Source organism: Salvelinus fontinalis, chromosome 4, assembly GCF_029448725.1.
Source record: "Salvelinus fontinalis isolate EN_2023a chromosome 4, ASM2944872v1, whole genome shotgun sequence".
Taxonomy (NCBI): domain Eukaryota; kingdom Metazoa; phylum Chordata; class Actinopteri; order Salmoniformes; family Salmonidae; genus Salvelinus; species Salvelinus fontinalis.
Genome location: NC_074668.1, coordinates 36,052,025 through 36,078,087, shown reverse-complemented (window position 1 = coordinate 36,078,087; position 26,063 = coordinate 36,052,025). Strand labels below are relative to the sequence as shown.

General features: G+C 43.9%; 1 protein-coding gene across 2 annotated transcripts in view; it reads right to left on the bottom strand.

Annotated features, from left to right (window-relative positions):
* Positions 1 to 26,063, bottom strand: part of LOC129853644 (WSC domain-containing protein 2-like) — a 90,326-nt gene that overhangs the window by 28,738 nt on the left and 35,525 nt on the right. Inside the window, exons 2-3 of one of the 2 annotated variants that reach the window (XM_055919921.1) lie at positions 15,559 to 16,479; positions 10,484 to 10,598 (exon numbers count right to left, since the gene is read on the bottom strand). In XM_055919921.1, the coding sequence (XP_055775896.1) occupies positions 10,484 to 10,598; positions 15,559 to 15,946 (503 nt within the window). In that variant the 5' untranslated portion in view covers positions 15,947 to 16,479. The other variant, XM_055919922.1, reaches the window with a different exon arrangement.

Genomic DNA, 26,063 nt, shown 5'->3' with positions numbered 1-26,063 from the left:
CTGCACGGTGTTGGGCTGTAAGCATAACCCCCACCTGTGGACGTCGGGCCCTCATACCACCCTCATGGAGTCTGTTTCTGACCGTTTGAGCAGACACATGCACATTTGTGGCCTGCTGGAGGTCATTTTGCAGGGCGCTGGCAGTGCACCTCCTTGCACAAAGGCGGAGGTAGCGGTCCTGCTGCTGGGTTGTTGCCCTCCTACGGCCTCCTCCACGTCTCCTGATGTACTGGCCTGTCTCCTGGTAGCGCCTGCATGCTCTGGACACTACGCTGACAGACACAGCAAACCTTTTTGCCACAGCTCGCATTGATGTGCCATCGTGGATGAACTGCACTACCTGAGCCACTTGTGTGGGTTGTAGACTCCGTCTCATGCTACCACTAGAGTGAGAGCACCGCCAGCATTCAAAAGTGACCAAAACATCAGCCAGGAAGCATAGGAACTGAGAAGTGGTCTGTGGTCACCACCTGCAGAATCACTCCTGTTTTGGGGGGTGTCTTGCTAATTGCCTATAATTTCCACCTTTTGTCTATTCCATTTGCACAACAGCATGTGAAATTTATTGTCAATCAGTGTTGCTTCCTAAGTGGACAGTTTGATTTCACAGAAGTGTGATTGACTTGGCGTTACATTGTGTTGTTTAAGTGTTCCCTTTATTTTTTTGAGCAGTGTATATTGTCATTGTTTCTGAGAGGAGGAGGGATATTTATGACGAGATGTGAGGTATATAGACCAATGTACAGGAAATGATAGGCAGAACGTTCCCGTAAATAAACATTTTACTATTGTAGACTGGGCCTCTGTCTGTTTTTATTTCTATCAGTATCCTACAAATCCTGATATAGCAGACTGAGTAATTGAATTGAATTGGTTAAAGAACATGAGAACTTAATTCTCCTAACACTAACATGATCACAGATAGTGTTGCTGCAAATGTTTTTTTGTTTTTTTTAAGTAAAAAAATATTTCTGTCTGCCACATATGTGGAATGTGTTTTGTTTGTTGATTGAAAAAAAGAAAACTTAATAAAACTATATCATCAATAATAACAGAGAGGCTCTGTCTCACACAATAATATTCTGCATTGGTTGCAACATGATAAGAAATAAAAATGTCCCTACAGCAGCAATACTCTCAAGGCTTCTAGTACTGCCTGACAATCTGTAAGCATCTTGTCTCACCAACTGCAGTCTGCAATGTCTGACCAGAGGTAAGTAGTCTTGTATTTCAGAACTCGATTATGCATGCAGTAGCAAGACGCACGTCAGCCTCTCTCTCAGCAGCTCTCTCTCAGCAGCTCTCTCTCAGCAGCTCTCTCTCAGCAGCTCTCTCTCAGTAGCTCTCTCTCAGCAGCTCTCTCTCAGCAGCTCTCTCTCAGCAGCTCTCTCTCAGTAGCTCTCTCTCAGCAGCTCTCTCTGCAGTCAGTCCAGTAATACGGTGATTGACTCATAGACAGTCAGCTGGGTAACTAGCAGTAACCTCACTCGCCCTCTTCAAGATGAAGAGAGCCCTCTGGGTGGACAAGGGTGGGACCAGAGAGAGATTGCATGCATTAATACTGCACCAAGACACCAGAGCTTTTTAAATAAATACATTTTCCAGGGTGATGCTGATAACGAAGTCCATGCAGAGAACAATATTCTGGAAGGCTCTATCCATCAAACACACATGGCCTGTATACTCCTTGGGATACAGTAACCTGGCAGTGGCACATGAGAGATGCATACTTGATTCCTCTGAGTTCTTTAGAATGCCAATAGATGGCCAACACTACACAGCCTTTACACAAAAAAATGCTGGATTTGTTAGGATGACCCAACTGCTGGGTTGCAGACATTGGGTAACTTAATTTGGTTGTTTTAATTTAAATCAGCAAAGTTGGGTTGTGGATGCTGGAGTATTGTTACTGAGTTATTGAGATATGGCCCAGCGGGTTAGATCAGAAGACCAGAGGTGTGGCTTAGTAGGGGCGTGGCTTTCAGATAGTTATTTTTGGCCATCAGTGAGAGTAAATGTAATTCTGGATAATCTGTTCTATTGTATTGTTATCACATGTTAAGGTTGAACACTGAAACGTTTGTAGCTTTAATGAAGCTTACACACGTGTATGAGTTCCTCAAGAGCCTATGCATTTCCCAGTGTTGGGATAGTTACCACTTTGTTACAATATGTAAAAAAACAATGTTATATTGGAATATGTCATGTGAAAAAATATTAAAGGAAAACAAAAATTTGCACTGTACAAACTTAACATGATGACATATACGCGCACTGGTGGCCAAAAATAACTATATAAAAGCCACGGACCCTGATAGTACATGACTCCTGAAAATAACCTATGGATTACATAAAAAAAGACCCAGCTGCTCGGTCAACCTGTAACGGGTGACGCTCTCCTCATCCTCGGACGAGGTGAGGAGAGAGGGATCTGAAGACCAAAACGCAGGCTTTGGGAAATAAGCCATCTTTTATTTAATAACGATGATGGCAAACACGAAACGAAACAAACACTTTCAAAACTACAAAATAACAAAACGACGTTGACGAGACCTGAACATAAACTTACATAACTAAACATAAACTTACGTACAGGAAACAGACGACATCGAAACGAAAACGAAACAAACAAACGCTACAGTCCCATGTGGTACGAACAGACATACGGACACAGGAGACAATCACCCACAAACAAACAGTGAGAATGCCCTACCTAAATATGACTCTTAATTAGAGGCAAACGCAAACCACCTGCCTCTAATCAAGAGCCATACCAGGCAAACCGAAACCAACATAGAAACAGATAACATAGAATGCCCACCCAACCTCACGTCCTGACCAACTAACACACAAAAACTAACATAAATAGGTCAGGAACGTGACAGTACCCCCCCCACAAGGTGCGAACTCCGGACGCACCAGCACAAAGTCTAGGGGAGGGTCTGGGTGGGCATCTAACCACGGTGGTGGCTCAGGCTCCGGGCGCGGTTCCCACCCCACCATAATCCATCCTAGCCCCCTCCCTTCAAGAATGTCCACCCTCTTACTTCCCCCACAAAATCCTCCTAATAACATATCTAATAATGACAATACCGGGACAGAGAGATAAACCAAGACAGAGGGATAGATAAGACTATAGAGGTAGATAAAGATAGAGAGGGAGATCAGGATAGAGGGGCAACTCCGGACTGAAAGGCAGCTCCGGACAGAGAGACAGCTCTGGACTGATGGGCAGTTCTGGGTATCTAGCCTTTTCAGGCTGAAGGGCAGCTCATGGCTGACTGACGACTCTCGATGCTCATGGCTGGCTGACGGCTCTCGACGCTCATGGCAGGCTGACGGCTCTCGACGCTCATGGCAGGCTGACGGCTCTCGACGCTCATGGCAGGCTGACGGCTCTCGACGCTCATGGCAGGCTGACGGCTCTCGACGCTCATGGCAGGCTGACGGCTCTCGACGCTCATGGCGCTCTGACGGCTCTGGCTGCTCATGGCGCTCTGACGGCTCTGGCTGCTCATGGCGCTCTGACAGCTCTGGCTGCTCATGGCTCGCTGGCGGCTCTGGCTGCTCATGGCTCGCTGGCGGCTCTGGCAGATCCTGTCTGGTTGGCGGCTCTGGCAGATCCTGTCTGGTTGGCGGCTCTGGCAGATCCTGTCTGGTTGGCGGCTCTGGCAGATCCTGTCTGGTTGGCGGCTCTGGCAGATCCTGTCTGGTTGGCGGCTCTGGCAGATCCTGTCTGGCTGACGGCTCTAGCGGCTCCTGTCTGGCTGACGGCTCTAGCGGCTCCTGTCTGGCTGACGGCTCTGTAGGCTCATGGCAGACGGGCGGCTTTGCAGGCTCATGGCAGACGGGCGGCTTTGCAGGCTCCTGGCAGACGGATGGCTCAGACGGCGCTGGGGAGACGGATGGCTCAGATGGCGCTGGGGAGACGGATGGCTCAGATGGCGCTGGGGAGACGGATGGCTCAGATGACGCTGGGGAGACGGATGGCTCAGATGGCGCTGGGGAGACGGATGGCTCTGGCCGGATATGGCGCACTGTAGACCTGGTGCGTGGTGCCGGAACTGGAGGCACCGTGCTAATGACAAGCACCTTCCTACTAGTGCGGGGAGCAGGGACAGGGCACACTGTATTCTCAAAGCCTACTCTATCCCTGATGCGTGGTACCGGCACTGGTGACGCCGGGCTGAGGACAAGCACATCAGGATTAGTAGGGGGAGAATATACAGTGTGTACAGGGCTCTGGAGACGCACTGGTAGCTTAGTGCGTGGGGCCGGAACTGGAGGCACCGGGCTAGATACACGCACTACAGGGAGAGTGCGTGGAGGAGGAACAGGGCTCAGGATACGCACTGGTAGCCTAGTGCGTAGTGTATACACTGTAGGTACTAGGCTGGGGCGGGGAGGTGGTGCCGGAAATACCGGACCGTGGAGGCGTACTGGCACTCTTGAGCATTGAGCTTGCCCAACCTTACCTGGTTGAATACTCCCGGTTGCCCGACCAGTGCGGGGAGGTGGAATAACCCGCACCGGGCTATGTAGGCGAACCGGGGAAACCATGCGTAAGGCAGGTGCCATGTATGCCGGCCCGAGGAGACGCACTGGAGACCAGACGCGTTGAGCCGGCCTCATGACACCTGGCTCAATACTCAATCTAGCCCTACCAGTGCGGGGAGGTGGAATAACCCGCACTGGGCTATGCACTCGTACAGGAGACACCGTGCGCTCTACTGCGTAACACGGCGCCTGCCCGTACTCCCGCTCTCCACGGTAAGCCTGGGAAGTGGGCGCAGGTCTCCTACCTGCCCTTGGCCCACTATCTCCTAGCCCCCCCCCAAGAAATTTTTGGGAATTACTCACGGGCTTTTTCGGCTTCCGTGCCAGACGCGTTCCCTCATAGCTCCGGTTCCTCTCTCCGGTAGCCTCCGCTCTCCTCAGTGCCTCCAGCTGTTCCCATGGGAGGCGATCTCTACCAGCTAGGATCTCCTCCCAAGTGTAGCAACCCTTTCCATCCAAAACCTCGTCCCATGTCCATTGCTCCTTTCTCTCCTGTCCCTTACTCCGTTTCGTTTTCCTTTGCCGCTTGGTATTAGCTTGGTGGGTGATTCTGTAACGGGTGACGCTCTCCTCATCCTCGGACGAGGTGAGGAGAGAGGGATCTGAAGACCAAAACGCAGGCTTTGGGAAATAAGCCATCTTTTATTTAATAACGATGATGGCAAACACGAAACGAAACAAACACTTTCAAAACTACAAAATAACAAAACGACGTTGACGAGACCTGAACATAAACTTACATAACTAAACATAAACTTACGTACAGGAAACAGACGACATCGAAACGAAAACGAAACAAACAAACGCTACAGTCCCATGTGGTACGAACAGACATACGGACACAGGAGACAATCACCCACAAACAAACAGTGAGAATGCCCTACCTAAATATGACTCTTAATTAGAGGCAAACGCAAACCACCTGCCTCTAATCAAGAGCCATACCAGGCAAACCGAAACCAACATAGAAACAGATAACATAGAATGCCCACCCAACCTCACGTCCTGACCAACTAACACACAAAAACTAACATAAATAGGTCAGGAACGTGACACAACCCAGCATGAAAATGAATACAAATCCAATTTATGGTTAAATTAACCCATGTTTGGGTAATACACACAACACACTATGTTGGGTTATTCACGGGGGGGTGCTGAAAAAATATTTTTGCCTGTGTTGCAAACACTTTAGCGGTTCGCTAATAAAGCACTATTAAAGGCCCAGTGCATTAATTTTGTGTGAGGAGAAAAAAATATATTTTTGGGATACAGTAATACCCTGAACAAAAACATAAATGCAACATGCAAAGTGTTGGTCCCTTGTTTCATGAGCTAAAATAAAAGATCACAGAAATTTTCCAAATGCACACAAAGCTTATTTATCTCAGATTTTGTTAACAAATTTGTTTACATCTCTGTTGTCATGACATTGCTCTGTTCTCTCTTGTAACGGCTCTCTTTCGGTGAGTGAGTAGACCAAGGCGCAGCGGGTTGTGAATACATAATGACTTTATTAAACAAGACGGGAAAAAACACGAAAACACTATAACAAACTAAACTTGATAACCTACAAAATAATAAACGATGAAGACAGACCTAAACTACGAACTTACATGAAATGAAGAACACATGAACAGGAACGACCGAAAGAACGAGACGAGACAGTACCGTGTGGTGCAACAAACACAGACACAGCGACAATCACCCACAAACAAACAGTGAGAACACCCTACCTTAATATGACTCTCAATTAGAGGAAAACGCAAAACACCTGCCTCTAATCAAGAGCCATACCAGGCAACCCAAAACCAACATAGAAACGGAAAACATAGACTGCCCACCCAAAACTCACGCCCTGACCATCACACACATAAAAAACAACAGAAAACAGGTCAGGAACGTGACATCTCTCTACTCTACAGATTGGACTCTTGGAAAGCCCTTTGTTAACATAGAGAGAGTCTGGTAACATCAAAAGGTTGGGAACGGAACCATATTTCAGTAATCCAACCAGATGAAAATATTTGTTGGTACTTAAAGAGTAGGATGTCAGATCAGTTGTCGTCGGAGACATTATTACTGATGATAGGACGACATAAACTGTATCTTGGAAAGTTAGATTCACATGGAATTGTTGTGCAATTTAAATGTTTAAATATGAAACTATTTGTGAAAAGATTCAAAGTAATTCTAGCTTCTAAATGAGAGAATTGTTTTCATAAGTGAACTATGCTCACTCAGTGTCCCCGCCCAAGTGAACAGGCATTGGTTGTGAACTATGAAACACACCCTTCTGTCACGCCCTGACCATAGATTGCTTTGTATGTTTCTATGTTTTGTTTGGTCAGGGTGTGATGTGGGTGGGCATTCCATGTTGTATGTCTAGGTTGTCTATTTCTGTGTTTGGCCTAGTATGGTTCCCAATCAGAGGCAGGTGTCAGTCGTTGTCTCTGATTGGGAGCCATATTTAGGTATCCTGTTTTTCTTTGTGTTTTGTGGGTGGTTGTATCCTGTGTTAGTGTTTTCACCATACGGGACTGTTTCGGGTTGTTTGTACTTTTGTTATTTTCGTTCAGTGTTCGTTTTGATATATTAAATATATCATTATGGACACTTACCACGCTGCGCATTGGTCATCCTCTTCTCATTCCAACGACGAGCGTTACACCTTCTCTCCCCCACTACAAAAGCCCATTGACGAAAGTCAACCTAGTGTTCCCGATGACGTGAGGACTGCTGTCCATACATTTAAAAGGGCTAATATCAACTACAGAACTAAGCCACAGCATTAGCTCTGGTTGCGAATGGTTGAACGACTACAACCTAACGAAATTAACATTGTGTTCCCAATGACGTGAGGACAGCTGTCCATACGTTTAAAAGGGCTAATTTCAACGTGGAGGTGACGATCGACACGCTGGAAGCATGACCTTCAACTATACCAGCCAGAATATAGCATGAGCTTATAGTATGGCAACTTGGTTTGAACTTTGAACTCTTATTCACTAAAGAAGTGATACATCCTAGATGTCGAGTTATCAGCAGCAGCTGTAAACGTGGGCTAGGAAAGGACAGACAATCTCTTCAGAAAGACAGGGTACTACAACTTATCCGTTCTACCACAAGACATTTTCTTCAAAGTACAAGGGAGATCTCTGCTGGGCAACCCAGCCTTCCATCTTCGACCAATCTATCGAAGCGCAGATCAGAGTAAATATTTCTTGCATTTTCCATTTCCAAATGGGCGGTTATTTAGAATGCATAAGATTCTGTATTTACGATAGCATAGCTTCATAAGGTCCAATAGAGACCCAATCATTTTGTTCCTCAGTCTTCCCGCGCTTTCATTCAAACCCAACCCCCTTTCTTTGTGTAACCAGCTGTCATATCGGTTCAGTCCACTAGGGACGTTTTCTTGTAAGACATAATTAGTAATCAATGTATGATCCATCCTGTGTACAATATATGTAATTATGTGTGATTATTTAGCTATTTAGTAAATAAATAGTTAAACCAAATTTTGTATTGCTGATTCAACTGGTTAGCCAGGGTTTGTGAAGATAACCAAGAATTTTACGACGTTCAGATGAGACTGAATAAGGTGACGATTGATAATTGACTGGTATTGATATAAAAGATTACCAGGTCTTTAAGAGTTTATTCGGAAGACAACAGCTCTATAAACCTTCTTCCGTGGTGCCCTGACTTCCTAGTTAATTACATGTACATGATTAGTTTAATCAGGTAACATTAATTACAGAGAATTGATTTGATAAAATAGCATGTCATATATCACTTAATCCATAGTAAAGACACGACACTGTTAGTGAGCGTTTCTCCTTTGCCAAGATAATCCATCCACCTGACAGGTGTGGCATATCAAGGAGCTGATTAAACAACATGATCATTACACATGTGCACCTTATGCTGGGGATAATAAAAGGCCACTCTAAAATGTGCAGTTTTGTCACACAAAACAATTTGGAATTTGGCAATACGTCCAACTGGCCTCCCAAACGCAGACCATGTGTAACTATGCACGTGTAACCATGCCAGCCCAGGACCTCCACATTTGGCATCTTCACCTGTGAGATCGTCTGAGACCAGCGCAACCGAAGAATTTCTGCACAAACTGTCAGAAACCATCTTAGGGAAGCTCATCTGCGTGCTCGTCGTCCTCACCAGGGTCTTGCCCTGACCGTAGTTGGGCGTCGTAACTAACTTCAGTGGGCAAATGCTCACCTTCGATGGCCATTGGCACGCTGGAGAAGTGTGGTTTTCACGGATTAATCCCGGTTTCAATTATATCAGGCAGACCGTAGTCAGCGTGTATGGTGTCGTGTGGGCAAGTGGTTTGCTGATGTCAACATTGTGAACAGAGTGCCCCATGGTGAAGGTGGGGGTATGGTATGAGCTGGCATAAGCTACGGTCAACGAACGCAATTACATTTTATTGATGGCAATTTGAATGCACAGAGATACCAAGGTGAGATCCTAAGGTCCATTGTTGTGCCATTCATCCACCGCCATCACCTTATGTTCCAGCATGATAATGCACGGCCCCATGTCGCAAGGATCTGTACACAATTCCTGGAACTGAAAATGTCCCAGTTCTTCCATGGCCTGCATACTCACCAGACATGTCACCAATTGAGCATGTTTGGGATGCTCTAGATTGTATAACAGCATGTTCCAGTTCCCACCAATAACTAGCAACTTCGCACCGCCATTGAAGAGGAGTGGGACAACATTCCACAGGCCACAATCAACAGCCTGATCAACTGTATGCGAAGGATATGTGTCACACGACAGGAGTTGTGGTCACACCAGAGACCGGCTGGTTTTCTGACCCACGCCCCTACCTTTCTTTTTAAGGTATCTGTGACCAAAATATGCATATCTGTATTCCGAGTCATGTGAAATCCATAGGTTACGGCCTAATGAATTTATTTCAATTGACTGATTTCCTCATATGAACTGTAACTCAGTAAAATCTTTGAAATTGTTACATGTTGTGTTTATATATTTTTTCAGTGTAAATAATATATATATTTTAATTCAGATTTTTCAGGGGGTGCCGCAGCACCCTTAGCACCTCTACTTCCCACAGCTATGGATTTGTCTGCATATGAGCATCCTGCTCTGGGAGGGGTTGGAGTACAGAGAAAGAGAGAGGAGCAGAAGAGAAAGATGAAAACATGCTCTCTACTTCTCCTCTCTCTCTTCTCTCGTTGTCCTCCTCTCTTTCTCTAGTAATGGAATGCATTGGGCTGAGCCATTGGGAGAAAGAGAGGGACAGTAGAAGGCAAGGTGGACCGGGAGAAATAGATGATTTGAAGAAGAGATCATAAGAGGACAGAGGTAGGCAAAGAGAGAGAGAAATAGAGAAAGAAAGAGAAAGAGAGTGAGAAAGAGAGAATGAGAGAATGAGAGAGAGAGAGAGAAATAGAGAAAGGGAGAAAGAAAGAGAGAGAAAGAGAGGGAGAGAGAGAGAGGGAGAAATAATGTGAAAAAAGTATAGAGACTACAGGGATAGAGAGCTAATGTGAAGGAGAGGAAGAGAGAGAGGGAGAGGGTGAGAGAGTATGATAGCTGGCACAAGGCCCTATATCCATTAGACAGGACTCATTTCATTCTGCCAGACATGTCAATCTACACTGATCAGGTACACAACCTTTACTCCTCACTCCCACCCTGTGACTGTGTGTGTTTGTATATGTGTATATGCGTGCCTGTGTGAGTGTGTGTGTTTGTAACATAAGCATTTTATATCCTGTCATTCCTCAGCCAAACAGTTACAGTAGTAACCACCAATGAATTTAGAAGTAGCAAGGACAGTAAGCACACCAGAGGACATTTGATTGCTTGTTATGTCTTTGTACTGAATCGTCGTGTTTGTGAGTTTTTATATTCCCAGGCCTACCTTTCAGCACAGTTGTCCTGGCAACGGAAGACCGTCATTTTCTTGTAGTCAAAAAAGGACACTCCCCTAAGTGCTCTTTTCGCTGTGTCGTCGATATAGCAGCCGATGTACTTCGCTGTAAGAGAAAAAAGAGAACATTTCTCATAATAAATAAAATATGCACAATTCAAGCAGACCAATGAATATTATAGGAGACAAGGGAGAGAGGCAATAATACCGTTTTGGATAGCACATGTTTTGTTTAGCATGGAATTCCATAGTTTATGTGAGTAAAATATGCCCATTTAGTACATTTCCAAAGGTAATTGTTATTATTACAGCCATGGTCAATTCTGTAGAGACATTCTGTAAATCAGTAAAACAGCTTTCAAGTAAAATCCCAAATCATCAATTTGATCCATACAGTGAAGACATATTGAAGGGCAATGTTGCTGCTCAAGGAATCAACACCAGACTAGCATGTTGATTTATTTATAAAGACACACAACTCCTTCTAGTGGCCTGCTACTGCAATGGCACTCAGTACACTTCCTCCCTGACTTATTTGAAGTGAGTAAGGAGGGAGGGAGGGAAGGCTGGTTATGTCCTTCTGCAGTGGGACTGGTTCATCCTTCCACACTTCCTTCCTGCTCTGTCTGTGAGGTAGCATGCTGGATAGACCAATCCAAAACCCACACCATCTGTCCCCTGGGGGGTCGTAGAACAATGCACATCCTAACCCACCACATTACTGTAATTGTAATGGTCTAAAAGGCAGTAGAGCGGCAGCATGTGGTGCTCTGTAGGACCTTGCAGTAATCTTTCTCCCAGACAAAGCAGCAGAGTGGACTGATCACTAATCTGCTTTATGATAAAGGGAAGCAGTGATTTAGCTCAACTGAACTGCACTTCAAATGGGGCTGCCCTTCCACCTTCCGTTTTTGTGCTGAGTTTATTAAATTAAATAATCCGATCAGCAGCCATACAAGGAAGCAGAGATACTATATCTATCTGCAAGTTGTGATGTAAGCACAGTCATGTGGCAAGAAGATTAGCAACAGACACAAATGTGAATTCTATACTGTACAAACAAATACTGTGTGTACACAGATGTACACAGATGTACACAGATGTACACAGGCAGGAGTGTAGGGAGTGTAGGGACACCACTCATCCACCTGTATAGAGTTTTATTCAGGGCTGTGATGATAGTTACAGTAGGCATCTCTCTAATTCAGAAGATCTGGTGCTGACTGGTGATGGATAGTGGTTCCATTTCAAACAGCTTTGTTTTTTACTCTCGATTTCCCAAACAAATAACAGACATGTCAGAAACAATGTGCCTCTCTGAGTTTGTCACCATAGTATGAGCTTATCCCCTCTCGTATCATGTTATTATCGTATCATATAATCTTATTATATACTATACAGTAATGTTCTCGCCTCACGAGGGATGTCAACAGATAAAATGAATCTGTACTGGATAACAACGATACCCTTGCTGGATTACTCCTTGAAACAGGGTAGATGAGGTGGTTGGATACAGGGGAAGACAGTATTTGGTTAATGTTTCTTTCAGACAGTGTGTGTGCTTGCGTGCGTGTGCTTGCATGTGCACACGTGTGCGTACCCTTGTGTGAATGGTGGGGAGCGGGTTGGGTGTGGCTGCTCTTGACGAGAACATGACAGGGGCCTGGAGTGTGATGAGGTGGCGGTGGGGGTGGTGGAGTACTGTGGCACACAGGAGTTGTGGATGAAGTGGAGCATCGTCGCTTTGAAAGCACTAATTACTCTTTCAGCTAGCGCTCTGCTGTGGTCCTGTGGGGGTTACCACTTCACAGAGAAAGAACAGAGGGAGAGGAAGACAGGAAGAGAGAGAGAGAGAGAGAGAGAGAGAGAGAGAGAGAGAGAGAGAGAGAGAGAGAGAGAGAGAGAGCAAGGACCTCCTAGACATACTACATGGAGACAAACTGAGGTCCTCTCGTATGATCTGATAATCCGTAGCAATAATACATGTACTATATAAAGCCTGTTTGTGTTTTTCTCAATCAGAAAGATGGAAAACAATCATGTACCATATGAATACCACATGAATGTAACAAAAACAATCCCTGTGCAAATCAATTCCACTCAGGAACTGCCTGTGCTTGTAATACCTATTTCTCTAATTCAAAGGCTTACTATATGTAGGTATCCTTGTACTACGAAGGTAATAACCATAGAGATTCTATCTCTATTATTATACTGCTGTCATCTGGTACAAATCCTATTATATACTTTAAAGTCCAGTATGGAGAGTGCACTTCTGGTACTCCCAGTCTGCTACCAGCTGCTCACAGCAGCCAGCTTTGTGGAGTCCCATTCTAAATTAATCTACATCACTTTACAGGAGCTCAATCTAGCTCTTTTTTGGGAAAGGTTAATTGCCATGGACATGCTACATATGGCCCATGAAAATGAGCAGTGCAGGATTTTACCCAAGATTGGAGATCTATGCTTATGAGTGTGAGACTTTCAGGGATAGAGACAATACTTAAATTAGCTTATTTTTTTTAATTATATTTTGTGGTTTGATTCCAAGTCATTTGTCTGTGGCATCTCAATAAATAGGTCATATTTACAATGTCACACCAGATGTTGCTAAGGATAGCTCCATTATGTAGGTGAACATACATAATAAAATATAGGGAAAATCTGCTATCACTGTAAAGCAGTACGTTCTGAATATCCCCCTCAATGGGTGTTGACTGACTGTGGGCAAGGAGGACCAGGATGGGTGGCATCACTGAGCTAATTGAGCCCCTGGTTCTAGATCTCCCTGGGAGAGAGGTCTTCATCTCCCTGGAGCTACAAGCTCTCACAGTCTTAATCGTCACATTTTTAAGTTATTCCAAACATCACATTTTTAAGTGTTAAAGGTTAAGTTTAGGAATTAACTCCACATTTGTAAGGTTAGGGTTAAGTTTAGACATTAACTCTGAAAGGTTAATGTAAGGGTTAAGGTTTGGGATAGGTTTAAAATAAAAATATCAAAAACTTTCTTTCGCTGGATTCAAACATGCATCCTTTGGAATCAGATGTAGGAGCTTAAGCCCATCCACAATGTCCTTGCAAAACCAAAATCTACTTGAAGGTAACAGTGCTCACTGTTGCCCCTAATAGACAGTTTCCACATCATCTCCCAACGTCCTCAGACATGGATGAACGTCAAATACTGGCTTGTATTACTGGTGACCTGCCTGTCCTGGAGAGGCATCACCTGAAGGGCTAATTACTTGTTAAATATCCAGTCACTTAAATGTTGCAGCACATTTAAATGGCTGCTGTTTTGCCAAGGCCTCCAGCACAATAATACCCACATTAACCTTGAACAACACTCTGATGGGGGAGAATGTGTATTTGCCTATCCACAAATGCCTGTGTGTCTGTACATGTGGAATACTGTGTATTTCATAATGAACAGTGAACACTCAAGGGGCCATTTAAGTTTGATAGTCACTTAAACGGATAGTGTATTTCTTCAGGCTGTTGCAGTGAAATAATAAATTACTGTATTGTCTATAAACCTGTCATTTTTTACACAACATAAACAACTGGAGCTACAGATGTAGGATCGTAATTTGAGCCAGCAACAGGCCATGTGAATGATGTGGATTAAAATTAATGGACATTTTTGTAGGGGTTGAAACATTATTCGTAAGGGAAATTCAAGTCTGAAATTTCAAAGTGGAAATGTCAAACTTCAGAAGCCTTTTAAACCTCGAATACACTACAAGTTTTACATTTACTGCATTGCAGGAAAGGTCTCCTGCAACAGGGTGATCAAATTAAGATCATAAATCTGTAAGTCAGAGGTGACTTTATGAGGCAATGATTCTTATGTATAAAACCAAGCTGAGGGTGTCTAGTTAAATACACTACAGGACCAGAAGTATGTGGACACCTGATCGTCGAACATCTAATTCAAAAATCATGGGCATAAATATGGAGTTGGTCCCCCGCTTTCTGCTGTAACAGCCTCCACTCTTCTGGGAAGACTTTCCACTAGATGTTGGAACATTGCTGCGGGGACTTGCTTCCATTCAGCCACAATAGTATTAGTGACGTTGGGCGATTAGGCCTGGCTCGCAGTCGGCGTTCCAATTCATCCCAAAGGTCTCGATGGGGTTGAGGTCAGGGTTCTGTGCAGGCCAGTCAAGTTCTTCCACACCGATCTCGACAAACCATTTCTGTGTGGACCTCGCTTTGTGCACGGGGGCGTTGTCATGTTGCCACAAAGTTGGAAGCACAGAATGTCATTATATGATGTACTGTTAAGATTTCCCTTCACTGGCACTACGGGGCCTAGCCCTAACCATGAAAAACAGCCCCCGACCATAATTTTTCCTCCAGCAGACTTTACAGTTGGCACTATGCATTCGGGCAGGTAGTGTTTTCCTGGCATCCGCCAAACTCAGATTAGTCCATCGGACTGCCAAATGGTGAAGCATGATTAATCACTCCAGAGAATCACTCCAGAGAACAGTTTCCACAGTTCCAGAGTCCAATGGGGGCGAGCTTTACACTACTCCAGCCGATGCTTGGCATTGCGCATGGTGATCTTAGGCTTGTACGTGGCTGCTCGGCCATGGAAACCCATTTCATGAAGCTCCAGGCGAACAGTTCTTGTGCTGACGTTGCTTCCAGAGGCAGTTTGGAACTCGGTAGTGAGTGCTGCAACCGAGGACACACGATTTTAACGTGCTATGCGCTTCAACACTTGGCGGTCCCGTTCTGTTTCCACTTCACAATAACAACACTTACAGTTGACAGGGGCAGCTCTAGTAGGGCAGAAACTTTAAGAAATGACTTGTTGGAAAGGTGGCATCCTATGATGGTGCCATTTGAAGGTCACTGAGCTCTTCAGTAAGGCCATTCTACTGCCAATGTTTGTCTATGGAGATTGCATGGCGGTGTGCTCAATTTTATACACCTGTCAGCAACGGGTGTGTCTGAAATAGCCAAATCCACATACTTTTGTGTATATAGTGTATACCAACCATGTACTGTACGGTACTGTACAACTAGCAATGTCTCAACATAAACTTTTGACTCACCCCGTCCGTCGTCCAGATCTTTGGCGTTGCGTCCCTTGAGGGCGCGGTTCCAGCTGCTGGTGTAGTCTACTCCCCTACCCTCCCAGTTCTTCCCACCAGCCCCTTTCATCCAGGGAGGGCCGTACCTCCGCGGGGTGGGTCTGCGTGTATCTTTCAACACCCTCCCCATCATTCCTACCCCCCGGCCGTCTGAGGAGGCCACCCTGTTCCCTATCCCAGATGCCACCAGGGGGTCCCGGCCCCCATTTCCCCCCGTGGAGCTGTCCCCTACGAAGCCAGAGTGCAGGAACACCAGGCACCCAGCTGTCAGGTAGAGGAGGATGAAGGAGAAGAAGCGCACAGGTTTCCTGCGAAAGTAGCGTTGGATTTTCAGCAGAGGCCTGGCCATGCTGGCTCCCCCTGCTCAGTCACAACGTCCCAGGGACACCCAACCATAAAGCAGCAGAGCAGGACAACACCCCCCTAAAAGCTACTAAGAGGTTCAATCACACAGGACAGAGAGTCCAAATCCAATTCTGGTTGGGGAAAAATAATTGCCTACCAGGTAAAAAAACACACACAACAAAGGTATCTTGTGCTAAGGAGTGTGTGTGTATGGGATCTCTGCATGAGGTCTGTCCCCATGAAGGGGTGTGTGTGTAGTGCTGGAGAGTGTGTCTCCAGTGTGTGTCTCTCTACATTCTCTCTGAGAAAGCATCAGGAGGGCAGAGAGCTGATGGTGGAGCCATGGCAGGAAAGGTGATTTGCTGAGACTGAAAGACGATCACTGCAGCAGCACTGCTTTCTTTCCTGCTATCGACCTCCGGCTGACGCCTCCACAGCTCCACAGAGGCCCTTTCCACCGCCACGCAGATGGAAGACGTTTTTATTCACTCCAGCCATTTACCGTGACAGTCTGTGAAGGAGGTTGTGGCTCGCCATCTGAAAGTAAAATAAGCCGCATTAAATCAAATCAAAAGCAAATATTTTTGTAACATGCTTCATAAACAACATGTGTAGTCTAACAGTGAAATGCTTCCATTCGGGCCCTTCCCAACAATGCAGAAAAAAACCATTGAAATAGAAGAAAAAAATTGAAAAATAATTACACAAAGAATAAATAGGAAAAATTATAACACACGATAACATGGCTATGTACACAGGGTACCAATATCGAGTCAAGGGGTACAAGGTAGTTGAGGTAGATACTGTATGTACATATAGGTAGGGATAAGGCAACGGAATAGATAATAAATAGTAACAGCAGAGTATTTGATGAGTCAAAAGAGATTAGTGCAAAAAGGATCAATGCAGATATTCCGTGTAGCTATTGGTTAACTATTTAACTAACTATTTTACCAGTCTTATAGCTTGGGGGTAGTGCCCACCACACACACCATCTCCCCACCTCCTCAGCAACACTCAACCGTCATGCACCAGCTTGCAAACAAGTGAACTAACACAAATAAACCAACAACCTAACCCAATAAAAGCAGAAGCAGTGGCAAGCAGCACATTAGGGTCAGATATGGCCAAAAGATACATCAAAATGAATCTCACAAATAAATACAAGACACTATTATTAAGACAAATGCATCAAACTAAAATACAAAATACTTTTGCAAAGCTGAGTATTTACATAAGTACACTTGCAAGTACACGGCTTCACTACAAGAGCATTCTCAGTAGCTCTAACTAAAAGTGTTTTACTTGCTATGGCTGTGAAATGTGGTTGTTTATCTACCTCAGTTGAATGTCCTGACTGTAAGTCGCTCTGGATAAGAGTGTCTACTAAATTACCAAAATAATAAACAATTAGAAAGCACACTGGGTAATATTATTGACCTTGTTTCGGGGCGGAGCTCATTAACACAATACCCAGCATGCTTTAATGTTCATTTTTACATTTTCATTTACGTATTGATAATTTAGAAGACACTCTTATCACACCATAATGCCCTTAGACTTCTGATACCAATGCAAGGTGAAATTCTGAACTGCTTCACTAAAGTTATAAAAAAGTATTTTGTATTTTGAAAATACTAATTACAGGTCTCGAAAGTATCTTGTTACGAAATACATTGGATTGTAGTTAAGGCCGGTGAAATACAAATTACAAAATGCTCAAAAGTAATTGAAATACATCTTTCTAATACATCTCTGATTAGAGTGGATGAAAAGCTTTGGGCTGTGGTGGTTGTTGCCTTCAGTTCATTCTAAATCCAACTGTGGGTGGTCCTCTCTGTTCCAACCAGCTCTGAGCTCTACAGGCTTCATTATATCTTCTAAATGAGATTGGAATGGAAACACTGGATGGGGAGGGGAAACATAGGAGATCCACCCCGCAGCAGTCTAGTTAACCTTTTACTGCAGTTGGATAAATCAGTGTCACACAGAGTGTTTCTTGGTAGTATTAAAAAAATCTACTTTGAAACAAAAGTATACACCTCACACACATAGTTATGAGCTTAAAAAAAGAAGACACCTATATACCATGTCAGATATAGAGTTCAAATGTATTCAGTTTAGCGTTTGCATCCCAATATTACACTTTATATACATCATAGAAGACATAGAAATATATGTGCCTAATAGCAAACTCTTTGGTGATCTGTAAACATTTTAAATTACGAGCCTAGTTTATTTCTTACAGAGAAAAAAGTTTTCTTCCTGGCTAGCCTTGATTGGCTGAGATAATGGAGGGGGTGGTCATGCTGAGAGATGATTCCTGATTGGTCTGCAATGCCACAGACATAATGGGGGTTTCCTGATCAGTAGTCTACCTCAGATTTTTTTTCAAGATAATAGCAATGGACAACTGCAAACGTGTTGCTACAGCTCTCAACAACATCACTGCCCTGAATTTAACTGGCGCTATTGACAAAGCTCAGTAGGAGAATGTTGTGATGGACTACTCTCTGGAGGACGGCAGGGTGACTCGCTCTTGACTCTGAAAGTGAATCAGATGATGAGGAAATCGTTGACTTGGTTAAAAACAACATTGTCATTTCTGATGACAGTGATGAGGAAGAAACGGAGATCAACAGTGTTGTTGTCACGGAAGAAGTGGACCAAGTTTGGAACTCAGTGGAATGTCCAGTAGAAGCAGAGCATGAGGAGATTAACAAAACTCTGAAATTCGATTGCAAATAAGGAGAGAGTCGAAAAAAGAACTCAGAAGGCTCTTGTATAAAACAACTCTCACTGTGGTAAATCTTTAAGCAAAGGGCAAACACAGCATCCATGACAGAGACAAACAAAGATGATTCTTGGAATATTGAACACTGTCAATGGGAACTGGAGCGACATGACACAACATAACAAGAATGCTGAGCAGAAGAAAAACAAATGACAGAGAACCTTTTACTTAACCATTAGAAACCCAGGCCCAGTTTTCCTTGCATAAAAACATCAGTAGTGATAGGACTGCTCAAGGAGACCCCAAATAACATATTTCTGAAAAAAATACAAAAATGTTGGTTTACAAAAAATGCATGCAAATGCAACAAACTTTCAAGTGACTATACTTAGCCAAAAATGTATATTTTTGTTTGAAAATATACTCAGGCATCTCTGGACATCACATGAACTATGCTGAATGAGCATACAAAAATATCCCCCAACTGCAATGTATCGTATACCATTTTGAAGCTCTGAGTCTGTACTTTTGTAAAACGTACAAAAAAGCCAATATCGATTTGATGGAATAGGAAAAACTCTGTCACTCTTTCAGAGCACCACCTTAGTGGGTGGTGAAAAAAGAGTGTCCCTGTCTGTTCTCTGAGTCACGCTATGGCCATTATAAGGCTTGTGTTTACACCCGCAGGGGAGGGGGGGTAACCTTGACTTAGAGGCAGACCTTCATAAAAGGTACTACAGTACATATAAAGGTACTCAAAGTACTTCCCCGCATGCACTCTTCCTCCTTATTTTCACTTTCTAACCATCTGCCTAGCATTTTTCTACATACTGGGATTGGCATGTAGGCCAGGGGCAAAAAACTCATGGGCATATTTTGGGAATGGTTGGGGAGAAAGATAAAGGGTACATAACTGGTGGCAGATGGCAGAATGTTACAGTATACACACATGCATACACACACATGCACACACACGCTTGCAATCACCCTATTAATTATTTATAAGCACACAATGGAAAAAATGAAATTGAACTACAAACTCCACCTGAGAAGAGCATTTCTAATTTGCAGGTTCAAATGACCGTAATAAGAGTGGATGCAGAGGTCACTGACTTCAAACAAGACATTGAAACACAGACAGGTTTTGTATGTAGGGGGGCAGAGAGTGACAGGTGTCCTTACATTCTCTAATTGCCAGTTGGGGTTCTATGACTTGCCGTGAGTTTACAATGTTTATATGAGCTATTAGAGGCCCTTGAAGTGAGAACCTCCTCGAGTATTGTGGTTGGATTGTGTTCATATCTGGCTGGCCACTTCAGAAGGTGGTCAGGGAAAAAAGTATCCTCAGTCTGGATGGAATCAGGCTACCAAAAGCACATTTTTGAGATGACATCATCAGCACTCTGCCCACAAGTCTCCAGAAAACTCCAGAAAACTGTTTTGGAAGTGAGGCACCTTTTTTCATTAAACGTTAGAGGAAATATGTTCATAGTGTGTGAGGAACGTGTTTACTGGCTTCAAAAAGGCTAGCCAGCTAGCTTATTTACAACAAAATATTTTTGTTTGGCTGGAGTTATGCTAACCTGTTTGCAATCCCTTTAGCTTTGCTAGCTAACTTGCTGGCTAGCTACAGAGTTTCACTGGCTAGATAACTACAGTAAATGGCTCCTGCCATCAAGTTGTTGTTGTGTTCTTATCAGATTTATCCTGTTCCACCGTTTGCAGAATGCATACTGGCATTTCAATACATTAAAAAAAAGGGAATCCAGACACAACATGGAAGACACATTTAAATGTAGGGGTATACGCATGACTTGTTCGAAATTCCATGATCTCCATGATCAGAACTCCATGATCAGAATACAAAAGCTGCATGAACTGTCAAGTCTAGACGCGGCACGATTGACCATTAATTCACATTCATATTAAATGAGCCAGCAAATATTTAATCCGAGTGGATTCTGGCGGGAGAAATGTCAGAGTTAATCGTTACTGGGCAGTCGTGCAGCTCAGTGCGTGCTGTGGGCCATGGCTCTGCAGGACACTCCATAAATATACTTCATATCTGCCCTGGGACTTACTGAGCACTAGGCACAGGGCTCTCCTGCAGAGTGGATGCTGTCACCTCACTCATACCCTTTACAGAAAGCCTTTACTGTAAAAAAAAAATCAGGCAATGTTTTTTAGAGCCCAATTCATAGAGTCCCATTTTAACCACATTCTTGCCAGGATAAGCCATTTATATCTCCCGTGCACATGCTGGCAAGTGTGGGAGTAGATGTGGATCGATGTGGGTGGAAGTCCATTTGAATAAATCTATTGAATATACACCATTATAAAGGAATCCATTATTCATTTTTTAGGCAGGTCCTCAGAAACATTTTAAGACAAATACATGTTTTATTTTTTTTTACGAATAGAATGCCATATGTTTTGTTTAATTATGTTACTGGTCTGTGCAGCCAAAAGTCTGCAGCATGTGCATGAAATCACAACCTGGTCTCAGAGCATTTCATATTATTCTGTATGTAAATACAAGACACTCCATTTAGTATGATACGTTACATTTTAAATGGTATTAATTCATTTGTGAATGTCCATCACCCATTTCGTATGATTATGATTAAGTACAATTTGCAAAACGTACAATATGTTCCGAATTTGCAAAATGTACAATATGTTGCCAATTTGTAAAACGTATGATATGTTACGAAAACTAGCTAGGTGGCTAATATTAGCTACCTGACTAACGTTAGCTAGGCTAGGGGTTAGGGTTGGGGGTTAGGGTTAAGGTTAGGGTTAGGTTTAGGAGTTAGGTTAAAGGGTTAAGGTTAGGGTTAAGGGAAGAGTTAGCTTACATGCTAAGTAGTTGCAAAGCAGCTAGAAAGTAGTTAGTAGTTGAAAAGTTGCTAATTAGCTAAAGTTGTCCATGATAAGATTCGAACTAGCAACCTTGCGTTATACGCCCACCGATCCACCCCGACCAACCACCCTACTTACATTATTACCAATCAGGCCTTTATGGTAGAGTGGTCAGATGGAAGCCAGTTCTTATTAAAAGGCACATGACAGCCCGCTTCGAGTTTGCCAAAAGGCACTTAAAGACTCTCAGACCATGAGAAACAAGATTCTCTGGTCTGAAGAAACCAAGTTTGAACCTGGCACTATCCCCATGGTGAAGCATGGTGGTGGCAGCATCATGGTGTGGGAGTGTTTTTCAGCGGCAGGGACTGGGAGATTAGTCAGGATCAAGGCAAAGATTAATGGAGCAAAGTACAGAGAGGTCCTTGGTGAAAACCTGCTCCAGAGCGCTCAGGACCTCAGACTGGGGTGAAGGTTCACCTTCCAACAGGACAACTACCCTAAGCACACAGCCAAAACAACGCAGGAGTGGCTTCAGGACAAGTCTCTGAATGCCCTTGAGTGGCCCAGCCAGAGCTCAGACTTGAACTCGATCAAATATCTCTGGGAGACCTGAAAATAGCTGTACAGCAATGCTCCCCTTCCAACCTGGCATATCTTGAGTTGATCTGCAGAGAAGAATGGGTGAAGCTCCTCAAATACAGCTATGCCAAGCTTGTATCGTCATACCCAAAAAGACTCTAGGCTGTAATTGCTGCCAAAGGTGCTTCAGCAAAGTACTGAATAAAGGATCTGAATACTTATGTAAATGTCATATTTCATTTTTCTTTTTATATAAATTAGCAAACATGTCTAAAAACCTGCTTTGACATTATGGGGTGTTGTGTGTAGATTGATGAGGGGAAAAAATTATTTAATACATTTTAAAATAAGGCTGTAACCTAACAAAATGTGCAAAAAGTCAAGGTGTCTGAATACTTTACGTAGGCACTGTATATCCAGATGAAGCTGCATACCATTATGCGCAATGAAGATGTAGGCATGTTCGAGGTGCAAGAGCATAGTGTGTGCCAATGCACCTCAGCATTACGGCTCCATTTCATACTAAGCTGTAGGCAGAACTTTACGCAATCATGACTAACACCTTGATCACACAGACAGCGTCAACGCGCAAAATGGTATGCAGAATCATCTGGATATGTGTGCAACAAAAGTTCAACATTCCCCTCCTGCTACCATTTCTGTCAAGCTGTTTACGTATACAGGTTGACGCATAATGTTAGATAAATCCAATGTATGCACCATATACTGTAAAACGCGTGGTCCCGTGTGGCTCAGTTGGTAGAGCATGGCGCTTGCAACGCCAGGGTTGTGGGTTCATTTCCCACGGGGGACCAGGATGAATATGTATGAACTTTCCAATTTGTAAGTCGCTCTGGATAAGAGCATCTGCTAAATGACTTAAATGTAAATGTAACGCACTGCAACTGCCTCCAACACCATGCTGCAAGGCAAACGTAGCGCTCCATTGGAAATGAATGGACTTCTGGTGTACCAACATGCAATGTCGCTGTCTGTGTGATCGAGGCGTAAGTCGGTTGGTGGAAATAAAAGTATAGGTATTTGTTGCTGGCAATATCTTTTATATATAAAGAAAAGTCGGCACAAAGTTGGTGGGAAAACGTCTTGGTTTAAAAACGGTTTCTATCCCACCTAGCTCAGGGAACAGGTCTACTGAGACCACCTTATGTGACCATCAGCCTTTCTGTCCTACCCTGTCCTACCCAGTCCTACCTTGTAGGCTTTCTGACAGTTGTCACAGCCTCTGTCACTCACAGCCTTCTTATATACACTTAGTGTACAAAACATTAAGACCATGACATATCCATGACACAGCTTTCAACTGGATTCACCTGGCCAGTCTATGATCCCGTATTGATGTCACTTGTTCAATCCACTTCAATCAGTGTAGATGAAGGGGAGGAGACAGGTTAAAGAAGGATTTTTAAGCCTTGAGACAATTGAGACATGGATTGTGTATGTGTGCCATTCAGAGGGTGTGCCATATTTGAGTGCTTTTGAACGGGGTATGGGTTTTTCACGCTCAACGGTTTCCCGTGTGTATCAAGAATGGTCCACCACCCAAAGGACATCCAGTCAACTTGACACAACTGTGGGAAGCATTGGAGTCAACATGGGCCAGCATCTTGTAGAGTCCACGCCCTGATGAACTGTTCTGATAGTAAAGGGCAAGGAGTATTAGGAAGGTGTTCTTACTTTTTAGTACACTCAGTGTAGCTTCCCCATATGACACTCAGTCACCAATTTCATATAGTTTCACTACATTGCAGATGCACAATGGATTGGATTGAAAGGATGGATTCAGCTCCTTTCCACTGGGATTTAGAGAAAGTATTACATTTCAGAGACAGTCCCCATGAGTGGCAATGTGAGCATTATTTGTAGAGGAGTGGAGTGTACAGTATTAGTGGTAAACGCTGTTAAAGGAGGTGAGGGTGAGAGAACGTCAGTAGCAGTCTAAAAAGTGTTTATGTCTTTTGGAGGGGTGGCTGAGTTAGTTGTGTTTATATGCCTTGTGTTTGGCCCCAGATGAGGATAATACAGACCACTTTTGTAACATTGAATAAAAAACAGATGATTAGATTAAATATAATTATCTACTTATCTGTTTTCATTCATTATCGTCATTGTGCTTGTGATGTTATTGGATTCCCTTGTATAAACCACTATAGCAGGCCCAAGGGTGTGCGGTTTCCACGTCACCAAGTTCAATAACAAACAGGCACAAGTAGCACAATTAGAATGCAAATGGGAAGTTTATTAGGGGTCTTGGTACACTGGGGAAATGCACCAATCACCTCACAGTTCACAAGCCGTTCTCATTGTCCGTTCCATTTTCCAGGGGTACTCCTCACACTGGGGTCATCAGCCAATCCGGTCCGGTACACAAGGGGGGTAATCCGACAGTCCAGGTAACCACAGGTAATCACAGCTATCGCTCTTACAGCTATCGCTCCTCCTCTGCCCCTTTGTGCAGGCTGCTGCCTCCTTTATCCCCAAGAACTCCTTGGCTTAACCACCTACAGCATCCCCTCGTTGGGGCAGGAAGTCCATATAAGGCTCGGCAGTGGAGCCAGCGACCTGCAAGATATCTCCCCTCAATTACAACTCGCCTTACCTCTCCCTGCCGTCTGCCACACCACATAAAAATAAACCTTTCTCTAGATATTATTGTCATGAATGGGACAATCTCAAATTGTTTCCATAAATGTCTAACATTTTTATGTTCTAATGCCAAGAAAAGAAATTGGGTAGAAATGTCATGGTAATGACATTCTGTTGAGAGAGCAAACAGGAGAACTATGTTGTGCAGAACATCAATAAATGAAAACAAATCAGTCCCAGAAAATAATCTTTTCCAATGGTCAAATAACTAAGATATAAAACATGTGGTTTGTGGTTTGGCTTGGCCCTTACATGCTGTATGTATCCAGTTTGTGTTATTTTGTATTTTATTTGCCAAATGAACCCTATTCCACTCCTTAATGATTGGGAAACAGGGCGACGAAGAGCTCCGAAACAGAGTTGACCACAGCTGGTTTCAATTTTATTTTAATCAATCCTCTCCTCTGGTTTGTGTTGGGCTTGGCTGTGACTGGCTTCCTCTCTGATGAGAATTCATTCTACAACAGTGATAACAGCATCACAACATGGCTGAACAGGGGCCAGTGTGGGGGGGGGGGAGAGAGAGAGAGAGAGAGAGAGAGAGAGAGAGAGAGAGAGAGAGAGAGAGAGAGAGAGAGAGAGAGAGAGAGAGAGAGAGAGAGAGAGAGAGAGAGAGAGAGAGAGAGAGAGAGAGAGAGAGAGAGAGAGAGAGAGAGAGAGAGAGAGGAGTGTGTGGGACTGATGAGAGGCCAGTGTGGGGCCGGAGAAAGGAGTGTGTGGTTTTCCTGAAATCCTGGTTGAATGATTCCGGATTTCCTGCATATTCCCTCCTGGTTCCTGTAAGCCTCCAACTGGGATTTCGGGAAAACCAGGGAATTTATTGAAAGTCTCAGGAATTTTGCAACCCTAATCCCAAGGCAATGCTTTAACTGAGGTCTGAGAATTGAAGCTAAAATCCGCGAAAGATGAAACAGCGCAACTGTTGGCCCTCAGACGCATTTGTAATTGTTTTTGTTTTGTTTATGAAAGAAGGAAAGGAGCATCCAACATCTTGGTCAAATAAGTAGTAGTACATGCTCTGCAGTTCTATGCACATGTAATGATGTCTGAGGGGAAAAAAATCTGTGTTCGTTGTTTGAAGTAAAGTCTTTGTTGTTGTAATATCGCAAACGGACATGGCAGTTTCAACGCTACAGATTCCAGCTTTAAGACCTATTCCAGGCGTAACTCCTAAGTGACACAGCTCTTTATAAGATTAGCACAGATGGTGCCTGTGAGTGTTGCTGGAGCCTTGAAAACGGTGGTGCCCAGGAGGTCCTGGCAATAAGTATTGAGGGGC